At 36.9% G+C, this 12,284-nt stretch overlaps 1 protein-coding gene across 2 annotated transcripts in view; it reads left to right on the top strand.

The window, feature by feature from the left end:
• The window catches only part of FAM189A1 (family with sequence similarity 189 member A1), a 454,124-nt gene that overhangs the window by 329,706 nt on the left and 112,134 nt on the right, over positions 1-12,284 (top strand). For both annotated transcript variants that reach the window (XM_040642676.1, XM_040642675.1), the window contains exon 3: positions 9,312-9,422. In XM_040642676.1, the coding sequence (XP_040498610.1) occupies positions 9,312-9,422 (111 nt within the window). The remainder of the gene's footprint in view (positions 1-9,311; positions 9,423-12,284) is intronic.

Below are 12,284 nucleotides of genomic sequence, written 5' to 3'. Positions count from 1 at the left end.
CTGTTTTATTTGTTTTGTTTTATATGGAAAGAAGCAGATTTGAGAAGGTGTAAGTGTTATGCCATATGAAGAAAGGACATACAAACCATCTAGAAGTAGTATAATGACACTGCTTGCAGACTGCCAAACAGGCTAATTTCTAAAGATGAGCTGGAAGTGAAACTTAAAGGAAAAAGCAGACCTTTCATGGGAACAGAACAACACAATGACTGTGTTTATTGGTGAATCTTTTTCTTTTCATGGTAGTTATCTCATTTTGTACCTTTTGTGAGCTTTTCTTTTTTTCTCACTGGGAAATAGCAAACCTACAGAAGTACCCTCTAAGACTTACTTGGCAATTTAGATTCTCATTTTAGGCATTTTTTTTTAAAGTAGCAAATGTGTCATTGTTTCTTGCCCGTATATAGGAGATAATTATGGTTAAATGTAATCGACTGTGTTTTGTACTGTGTGGAGGCAGCAAACACGGATTCCTAGGCTCCAATTCCTATCAGATAGTACTGTGTCTGTGAGAACTCTAGCCACCATTTAGTGGATTTTTTCACCCTGCATTGCCCTGCATTTGCATTTAGCCCATTATATACTCAGACCCCTTTACCTATCTCATTTACTAATATGTGATGTATTTTGTTTCACAAGATACACTTTACAGGACTAATTAGGTTTTATGGCTTCAAAAAATTTTCATTGTTGGACCAATAATATGCCTGAATACTCAGATCCATGGTTAACAACTTAAATTTTCTGTCTTGGTCTCAGATCATTTTTCCCTATTCAAGGGCCAAAGTTCATGGAATCGAAGTGGGATTTAAGTTATTCTGCCACAAAATATCAATAGCTCTGTGGTCACCAAGAATGTGTGTTCATTGCTTACTTGGGATTGAACTGAAAGTTTTGGAAATCTAAATAGAAGAGTTTTCTATGGACTAGAATTGTATCTTGTCTACTTCCCCAAACTAATTTTATTCAGTACTAACACTTGGAATTGGGTTTAGGAGAGCCATGGCAGCAGTACTGATCTCTGAAGATGTAAAGACAAAGGACCTTTCCCAGGTCAAAGTCATTCCCTAAAATACACCAGATTGTGGGCAGAGTAGAGTCTGGGAGATTTTATTGGACCTTGACCAGAGAGGAGAGTCTGCATCTATCCATTTGGGCATCCACACCACTTTTTGTAGCATCTGGCTCGTGGTAGAGGCTCAAAATATGCTGAATGAGTTAATGAATGAATGGTCCATTAGTCCCTACTTGCACAGTCCTATTAATAAGAGCTGACATTTAGTCATCTTGTCCTCTGCTTGGCACATATGCAGGAAGTGTTTGATGAACTCCCAAGCTGATCTTCAGTGACATTGTTTCCTCCTCCGCCTTGCTTCTTGCAGATGCTCATTTCCATTTTGATCATTGTGCAGCTGCTGCTTATGGATTTCTCCCTACAACCTCGTATTCATTCAGTAAACATTTTCAACACCTCCTGTGGACCAGTCGCTGAGAATGCAGTTGTGGGCAAGATACACACGATCTCTGCTTCTACAGCAGAGAATCCAGCCTCATATACAGAGGTCAATGAAGGCCTTTCAGAAGAGGTCAATATCAGGTGATGGTTTAGGGGTGAGCAAGAATCAGGTGAAGGAACCAAGAGGGTAAAGCAGCATATTTTGGGAAAAGAAAATAACGTGAACAGAAACTTGAATTCCAGGAATTAAAAGATACTCACTATGGCTACATGGTAGAGGGTGTGGCAGGAACAGCTGGAGACAGGCTGAGGAAATAGGCAAAGACCAGGCCAGCCATTTATAACGTTTGTTGGGCCTTGAAAATTCAAACCAAGGAGTTATTAAGGCAGGGAGATGCTACTGAAGGGTTTTGAGCAGAGAGTGACATCTTCCATTCATTCATTCATTCACTCATTCAACAAATATGGATCAATTGCCTAGCTAGGCTCTTGTGGTCATCAGTGAATAAAACAGAGATCTCTGCTCTTGATAATCCATTTATATTTTAGTAAGATTATTCTGGTTCCAGAGTCAAGGAATTCAAGCCTGGAGGCAGGAAGAACAAGCCATCCATGGAGACTCAGGTGATGATCATTGAAACTATAGAGTGGCACCAGAGGGGACAGCGAGATTTCTTATATAGAATTAACAGGACTTGCTGATTTATTAGGTGTAGTCAGAATGAGGGCGGGTGAGTCAAAAACACCTCATACCCCTAGTGGGAAATTAAGGAGGATGGTGATACCATTTCAGGAAGATTTTCCTGATTTTGATTTTCCATGCTAAATGAGTATGAGGAGCCTCTGAGATGTCCAAGTGGAAATGTTGAACAGACAGTTGTTCATATAAAGGTAAAATAGGTCTGGGAGGGAGACAAAAATAAGAGTCATCAACATAAATGGAACCATACATCATGTTCCTAGGTAAGGTAACACAGAGGGGACTTACAGTATAAGAGCAGTATATGCGTGCTGTGGTTATTAGGGATGTTCACAAACCATCTGTTTCTTTCATTTCGGGGCATTTGGTAGGACTGTACTTCTCCATCCCTTTGGATGTTGAGTGTGGCCATGTGGCTTCTTTGGCCAGTGAAATGTGAACAGATACTACATGTGACATCTCCAGCAGGAGCTATAAGTTCCATGGCAGGAACAATTATACGAGCATCACTGCAATGAAGCCTTCATTGGCTTGAGTGCCTAAGTGAACCGAGGGCAAAACCCACTTGACTTGGTTTGGCCATGTAACAGAAGCAAAAACTACACTTCCTTTGTGCTAGGCCTCTGAGATTTTAGAGTTATTTTTAACCTATCCTAGGCTCATTGGTCCAGAAAATAAAATAAAATATATCCACACTGGGAAGGAAGAAGTAACATCATCTCTGTTACAGATGACATGATCTTACATGTAGATCTCTATAAAGGTTCCATTAAAAAACTCAGAATTAATAAATGAATTCATCACAGTTGCAGGATACAAAATCAAAGCACAACAGTTGGTTGCATTTTTATATACTAACAATGAACAATCTGAAAAGGGAGTTAGGAAACAATTTCATTTACAATAACATGAAAAGAATTAAATACTATAACTTAACCAAATAGGTGAAAGACAATACACTGAAAATGATAAAATGTTGCTGAAAAAAATTAAAGAATGCATAAATGCATGGAAAGACATCCCATGCTCATGGATTAGAAGACTTAATATTTTAATAGGTCAGTAGTGCCAAAAGTGATCTGCAGATCCAATGCAGTTCCTATCAAAATCCCAACATTTGTTTTCAGAAATAGAAAAACCCATCCTGATATTCATTTGGAATTTTGAGTAACCCCCCAATAACCAAAACATCCTCAAAAAAGAACAAAGTTGGAGGACTCACACTTCCTGATTTCAAAACTTTTTGTAAAGCAATGGTAATCAAAACTGCATGGTACTGGCATTAATGACAGACATGGAGGCCAATGGAATAGAATAGGGAGCCAAGAAATAAACCCTCACAAATACGGTCAAATGATTTTTTACAAGGGTGCTGAGACTGTTCAATGGGGAAAAAAAATAGTCTTTTCAACAAGTAGTGTTGGGAAACTGTATATCCACATGCAAAAGAATGAAACTGGATTCTTACCTTACACCATATACAAAAAAATAATTCACTATGGATCAGAGACCTAAGCATAAGCACTAAAAATATAAGACTCTGAGGAGAAAACATAGAAAGCTTTATGGCATTAGATTTGGCAATGATTTCTTGGATATGGCAGGCAACAAAAGAAAAAAAATTGGGCCTTATCAAAATTTTAAACTTTTGTGCATCAAATAACACAATCAACAGAGTGAAAAGGCAACCCCCAGAATGAGAGAAAATATTTGAAAGTCATATATTGGATAGAGGATTAGTATCCAGAATGAATAGAATTAGTATTCCAAATATGTAAAGAGCTCCCATGACTCAATAACCCCAACTAAAAAACCCCCAAGTAATCCAAGTTAAAAAATGGGCAAAGGACCTGAAGGAATATCTCCAACATTTCCAAAGATGTATAAATGGCAAGCCCATGAAAGATGCTCAACATCACTAATCATTAGGAAAATGGAAACAAAATCACATGAGATACCATTTCACACTTATTAGGATGGCTCTTACTACAAAAACAGAAAATACAAGAAGTGTTGATGAGGATGTGGGAAAAAGTGGGACCTTTGTGTATTGGAATGTAAAATGGTGTAGCACTCTGGAAAACAGTATGGTGTTTTCTCAAAAAATTAAACATGGAGTTACCCTGTGATCCAGCACTTCCCTTTGGGGTAAATATCCCAAAGAACTGAAAGCTGTGACTTGAGAAGATATTTGTGCACCCATATTCATGGTAGCATTATTTGCAACAACCAAAGAGTAGAAGCAACCCAGTTGCCCTATGGCAGATGAAAAGGTAAAGAAAATGTGGTATATACATAGAATGGAATATTACTCAGCCTTAAAACGGAAGGAAATTCTGACACATACTACAACAGGAAGGAAACTGGAAGAAATTATGCTAAGTGAAAGAAAGCAGACATTGAAAGACAAATTCTGTTTGACTCCACCTATATGATATCCCGGGAGTGGTCAACTTCATGAAGTTAGAATGTAGAATAGTGGTTGCTAGGATGTGAGGGGGACAGTGAATGAAGAGTTACTGTTTAATGAGTACGGAGTTTCAGTCTGGGAAGATGAAAAGTTCTAGAGACGGATGGTGATGTTGGCTGCACAGCAATGTGGATGTACTTAATGGCACTGAACCGTAGGCATAAAAATCATTAAAATGGCACATTTCATGTTATGTACAATTAACCACAATAAATAATCGTTTTTCACAAATAAATAATAGAGACATGGTAAATTTTTTGTTGTATATTTTACCACAATTTTTTAAAGAAGAGTAAACATGAAAAAAAAAACACTTGTCTCCTTTCTTCCTTGACCTTCTAGTATCATTTATATTGTTGAATGCTCCCTGTGTCTCAAAATAGTTTCTATTCTTGGCTCCTGTATAGATTACTGTCCCAATGTTTTCAACAATTATTTCTGAGCTCCCATTGGAAACTTTGTAGTCTAGTTTATTTACATATTATTTGATTGATATTATGGTCCTGTTGTGATATCTAATATAGAAAATTAATGCTAACCCTTTCTGTGCAGCTAAACCTTCCCATGGGATGCTGTAAGAATCCACAGCTACGAGAATCATTGCTGAAATATTACTAACATGAACTTAAAATAGTTCCTAAACTAACAAAATATCCTCTTTTGTTTTCCAATGTATATCTGTATTTTAAAAGAAAAATAAATTTTGCTACATTTGGTGGAGATACATTTATGGGTAATGAATGACAATACTGATTTTTTCCTATTCTTAATTTAGCCAAAACATTTTAAGTCTTAATAAAAAATTAAGACCTTCTTACTTTTATGCGTTGCTGGTAGGAATGAAATATGGTATCTCTTCTATGTCGGGGAATTTGGCAGTGTCTAGCAAAATTAAATATTTATTTATCTTTTCATCCAGCAATCCTACTTCTAAGAATATATACCAAAGCCATATTGGCAATCGTTTAAAAAGATATATGAAGGGATGCCCTGGTGGCGCAGTTAGTTAAGCGACCGACTTTGTTTCTACTCAGGTCATGATCTCAGGGTTGTGAGATCAAGCCCCAAGTTGGGTTCCCCATTTAGTGTGGAGTCTGCTTACTCTCTCTCACTCTGCTCTTCTCCTCCCCCCTGCTCTCTGTCTCTTTCTCTCTCTCTAAAATAAGTAAATAAATCTTAAAATAAAGAAGATGTATGGATATGGCTGTTCATTGCAACACTACTTACAGTAAAAAACAAAAGACCAAAACAACCCAAATGTCCATCAATAGGGACCTAGTTGAATAAACTGTGGTTCCTCTGAACAATGGAGAACTAGACAGCTATAAATGTGAATATTTCTGTGTATTCCTATTGAGTGTTCTCCACGATATTTTGTCAAATAGAAGTGGATGGAGAAAATATGTGTAGTATGCTACTATTTATTTGCCTTTACTAAAAACCAAAGAATGGAGGGATAAAATGTAAAAATAAGTGATTACCTATAGAAGAAGGGAGGGAACAGAATGGAGAAGATAGAATAAAAGCTAGACTTATTTGAAACTTCTTTTAGGGATTTGACTTCAGAATCCTTTTATACAATTCCAAACAAAGCTACTAAAAGAAAAAAATATCCCTAACAATAAAAAATAAAACAAATGTATCTGGGTTCCCAGTCAGTAGAATAACCACACATAAAGGAACCCTGGTGACTCTAAAACACCATAATTTGATGACTTTTTCTTGGTGGAATGTAATCTAAGGATAGAAAGAAATATAAAAATCTTAAACTGTTTTCAATAATCATGTTTTTGGTGCTAGTATTAGTATTGTTATTTTGAGACTGTCGTGTGGCTATCATGAGATTAAATCAGATGGATAATTGCAATGAGAAATAAGGTTTCTGGCATGGTTGGAAGGAAATAGAGATATAAGGTTGATGTGATTAAGCAAAAACCCTGTAGTTTTGAATTTGACTCAGAGACATCAATATGTTATGATACACTGTATCTAACAACTGAAAATATTGAAAACAACGACAAAGTAGCAAGACACCTTTGGCGTGAAAATTGTGTTATGTAAATACCATTCTCATTGGAAGGAACCAGGCTGTAGTGGGGAAATGGCTGGTTCCAGGTCTGGGGCAGGAAATGGGTGTGATGATCTTGGAGGATCTTGTCTTCCTAGAAAGCAAGAAAGCTTGCAAAGTCTACTAGAGTTGTGTCAACCTGAATTGACTCTCTCTTGCTAATGACTCCAGTGATTGAAACATATGAAATTTAAGTATGTAGCTCATAATGAATCAACACACACACACACTAAACAAACAATACCCTTGGAGGATGTTAGCGACCCAACTACTTTTTTTTTAATAAACGTGTCAAAGATTATATTTTACTCATTAGTTAATGAGGGAACCAGTAAAATGTTACAACCAGTTCAAAGGAGAATTCAAGCAATGCGCACACATAGGCCATGAGAAATGCTGGAATAAATTTACGAAAAGGTATAAGCCTGGTCAGCATCCACAGGGTGGCAAGCATTGCATTCCACCAGACAAAATCCATTTATGTTTCTATTATCAAAAATAATTTACAGGTGCTCCTGGGTGGCTCAGTCAGTTAGGTGTCTGCCTTCGGCTCAGGTCATGATCCCACGGTTCTAGGATCAAGCCCCGAATCATGCTCCCTGCTCAGCGGGGAGCCTGGTTCTCCCTCTGCCCCTCCCCCTGACTCAAGCTCTCTCTCTCTCTCACAGAAATAAATAAATAAAATATTTTTAAAAATTACATTACTGGGATTGTTCTACAATGTACAGAGTTGTCAAATAGGTCAAAGACAATAAAAGGCACTAATAACTCAAAAGGGTACACTAGGCAAGATATCCGGTGGTTTTTTCCTATTTGAAAGTTTTTAACAAGTTTTCATGACACTCTCTCCCCTCCTGGTTATATTATCTTAAAGATTATTCTTGATCACAAGAAGAGTTTTGTTTCGGGACACCTGGGTGGCTCAGATGGTTAAGTGTCTGCCTTCGGCTCAGGTGCTGATCTCCAAGTTCTGGGGTCGAGCCCCATGTTGGGCTCCCAGCTCAGTGGGGAGTCTGCTTCTCCCTCTTCTTCTGCCTCTCCGCCTGCTTGTGCTCTGTCTCTCTCTCTCAAATGAATAAATACAATCTTAAAAAAAAAAAAAAAGTTTTGTTTCATTAGATTGAGCCTGATCATTTACATAGGTGCGGCAAGAATATTAACTAACCATATAGGCCTGAGTTTATTTGGTAAATCTACTACCATGTCAACTAATTACTTTGAAATCTGGAAAATAGGCAAAGAATCAAACATATATTCTGATTTTCCTATATGAACTGTATCCTAGGGTGAAAAAACAGTTGATGAAGGCAGAGGACATAGGGGAAGAGAGAGAGGAAAAGTTGAAACAAGACGAAACTAGAGAGGGAGACAAACTATAAGAGACTCAGTCTTAGGAAACAAACTGAGGGTTGCTGGGGGATAGGGTAACTGGGTGATGGACATTGGGGAGGGTATTTGTTGTAAAGAGCACTGGGTATTATATAAGACTGATGAATCACAGACCTGTACCCCTGAAAATAAATAATACATGATATGTTAATTAATTGAATTTAAATTAAAAAAAACAAAACAGTCAAGGAGGCAAAGTGTTCTATATACTGATCCCTGGGAGTAAAGAACAAAGAAATGATGGTATTATACTGGCACTATTTTGGAAACCCTAACAAATGAATGGTCTAAGCAATCCTTAAAAACGGCTGCCAAGATCATAGAGAGACATTATTTGCCTTCTGTTAGTCTGCATTTGATCAAACCTCTGTGTGTAACCACCAAATTACAGGAAATCCAGAGAATGGGAAAAGGTTAACTAATAGGAGGAGACAGCAAAGTTTAGACTGTAGAAAACAGTAAGGGACAAATTAACAGGCCTCTTCAATAAATTTCACGGGAAAAAAATACAATGGATGGGAAAACCCATAAATTAAAAAATATCTAAGATGCAGAACAATCACTTGCACTATATGGAACTCCTTCGTATCCTATGTAAACCGATTCAAAAAAAAGTTTGAGACAATTAAGGAAATATGAACTCTGAACATTTGATATTAATGAGTGATTACACTAGAGGTGATGGCGTTATTTTGGTTGTATTTTCAAAAGCAGTCTTATCTTAGAAACATACACTGAAAGGATGAAATTATATCATGTCTGATATTTACTGCAAAATAACCTAGAGTGGAGAAGGTATAAATGAAACACAACAGACCATGCGTTAGTTCGTTGTTGAGTCTGGGTGATAGGTACGGGGGACTTCATTAAACTATCTTCCCTGGTTTGTCATGGGTATTAAAGTTTCCATAAAAAAATTAAATAAATGTAAAGGTCTTCTTATAAAAAAACTTTTTTCTGTCGGTTTTCTTTTGTAATTTCTAACGCGTTATTGTTGAGACTATATAAAACTATTTTGAGACTATATAATGTATAGTATTTTTCAAGTGTAGCTTCTAAAATATTTTACAATGTAATTCAGATTTTGAGAAATAATACCATCCTTTAAAAAAAACACAACCGTTACTCATATAATTATTTGATCAACTGAAAGCTTTTTAAAGCCAAATCACTTTTCCTTCTAACTTCTCCAAGTGAATAATCCATTTTTTGTTTGGTTTGTTTCCAGATAACCTTTTTCATGCTGCTCTCTGCAGTGTGCGTAATGCTGAATTTGGCTGGTTCAATTCTCTCCTGTCAGAATGCTCAGCTAGTCAACTCCCTAGAAGGCTGTCAGTTGGTGAGTAATGAAATGCAAACCTTTTGAAAAAGGTCACAGGCTTTGATATTGCCTGAAAGTAATTTTAAAAATAAATTTTATTATATCCTTGGATTTAGTCTGATGTTTTATAATTGTGTAAAGAATTTAAGTTGGTTCATTTCCAAACATTATCTCCAATTAAAACTCATCCTACTTGTAAGTCAGTTACTAAGAGTATATTTCTAAGGATCACGGCGTAATGCTGTTTCAGAGCAAATGTCTTTAGTAATGATTACATTTTGGCATTTGTTGCATTGACTTTTCTCCCCACTGAATTTTTAAAAATCAATTGTGTAAGTCAATTTTAAGTGCGGTGATACATACAAGCTTGATAATGGGTGCATCAAAACAATTTAGTTCACATTTTTTTCAATGCAAAAATCTTTTAGATCTAGGAGAATGGTAGACAGGGTGCTGTGGACATTGTAGGGGATCAACAAATGGTTTGTTGGGTAGAAGCTTCATTCCATATCATGACTTAGCTCCTGGGACCGTGATATGTGCTTCCGGGTGGGACAGTCACATTCAGTAAGGGGGGTATAGTTTGACTCCCGATAGGGCAGCGGCTGCTGGATGTGAGACACTGGCATTTGTTGATTTATCATGGAGACTACGCAGGGCCACCTTTTAGAGCCATTCTCCTCCACAGCTGCCCATGCACTTGCTGGGCCTGGGGCTGTTATTTCTGAGAGGTCACGGGCTATCCTGAATTACCTGATGTTTCTCCGTAGCAGAGCCATGCTTACTTTTCTTGGGCCATGCCGTTTGGGTTCAAAGGAGCAGCTGTTGGGAAGCCTGCTGCTCTCTACAGTTTTTATCTCCCCAGCCTAGAAGGACTGGTGTCAGTTGGCACAGTTTCAATGCAGAGGTACCTACTGAGTTCCAAAAACTAACTGTGAGAACTTCAGCTTGCTCCTTTCTGTTCCGCATGGCTTAGGCCACGTTGATCAGATTTCGTCCCCGTGTGATGTACAGAGTATCCTCGGTATGGTGCAGTATTGCTCCTCACTGCTAAGAATTGATACAACCTAGAGCCCCAGCACCATCCGAGAGGGCGACTTGCCAACTTGTATCCATAACTGAGTCAACCTCTGGATTTCTAAATACTAGGTGCTGTGGATATCATAACATCTGGCAACTGACAAGGGACTGGCCATTTTTTTTCTCTGACCCCCATTTTTCAATGCAAGGCTTTGTGTGTGGGAGAGAGTGTTTGGGGTGATGAGAAGTGATGGTACGTGGAGGTCCAGATCAAGCAGAAGGCCCACACCTAGTGCCCCAGCTCAAAAAGGCTGACCCCTCCAGGTCTTAATCTCTGACTCTGTTTTCCTAGATCATAAGCAGCGTGAAAGGATAGAACAGGTGGATTTGGTTTCCCTTATTCTTTCTGCCTTCAGTAACCCCCTAAGTAAATTAAACGACCATCCTGTACACCATGTTCGTTCGTACACTTTCATATACGTCTTGGTTATAGAGTACCATGGAACCGTCCATACTTAGCTGACTTTAGAGTCTAATCCTAAACGTCTCTCCGACCTGGGTCATAGTTGGTCATTTCCGAGTGACATCAGTGTGCTCACTTCCTGTAGTGTAGTGTGAATAGTAGAGAGAGTAGTGGATTTGGAATCAGCAAACTAGGATCAAAGTCCTGGCTTTATAACGGACTAGGTAAATGACTTAGGACAAATCACCTTCCCTGTCTCAGTTTTACTTTTCTTTCCTGTTAAGGGAATTAACTGCCCTGAGCTTTTCCTAAGGTATTTAATAAGATAGGATTCATAAAATGCCAAAAAACATACTCCTTTCCTGTTATAAAAATTATGTAATTACTTTAGAAAATTCAAAAAACAAAATACACTTTATTATTATGTTTATAATGTCCTTCCAGTATTTTCTGTGCATAATAGGTATGTATGTGTATGTATATATGTATGTCTATACAGAACGTGTGTATTTAACATACATTTAAATGTGCTATACTCTTCACGCAGCCTTTGTAATTTAATTTTTTATTGGTTGTGAACATTATTTCATGCTTTAAATTCTTTTCTACAACTTTGTCGTGACTGCTCTGTATGAATGAATATAGCATTATTTATTTAACCAATCTCTGCTTTTTGCATGTATGAACATTGCCATCATCCCTACACAAAATCTTTTACAGCTCCTAAAAGTGGACTTGCTTCATCATAACGAATCCGTATCTTTAAAGCACCCAATACATATCGACATACCGCCTTCTAAAAGTTTACCAATTTATAATCCCGATATATAAGAATGACTTTTTCCTACACCCTTGTTAGCACTGCAAATTCTTCCTTTAAAAATTTTATGCTGATTTGAAGGGTATAAAATGACATCATTGCTATAATTTGAACTAATTTGAATATTAGTAAGACTGAACTTTATTTATAATTGTGTATACATAAATTTATATATATACATGCATATATACATATATATGCAATTATATATGTATGTGTGTATATATACCATTTATATTTCTTCTCCAGTGACTTGACTGTAACCTTTACCCATTTTTAGAAGTATTTATCTTAGTGATTTGTAAGAACTCTTTATATATGCAATTGTATAATTCATTTATATTATAATTACATATATAAGTTTATATATGTGTGTATATACATACATGCAATTATATATATATTATTTATATTTCCTCTATGAATTGACTGGGGCCATTATCCATTTTTAGATTTAAGTATCTGACTTTTAAGAGATCTTTACACATTATGGTTTTGAGTCCTGTAGCTTGTGTTGTATTGTATATATTTCCTGGATTTGCCTTTTAGTTTTAGTGCATTTAAATCTATGAATGTT

This window comes from Ursus maritimus, unplaced genomic scaffold, assembly GCF_017311325.1.
Source record: "Ursus maritimus isolate PB19 unplaced genomic scaffold, ASM1731132v1 scaffold_27, whole genome shotgun sequence".
Taxonomy (NCBI): Eukaryota; Metazoa; Chordata; class Mammalia; order Carnivora; family Ursidae; genus Ursus; species Ursus maritimus.
Note: the sequence above shows the minus strand (reverse complement) of the source record. Positions and strands in the feature narration are given on the sequence as shown.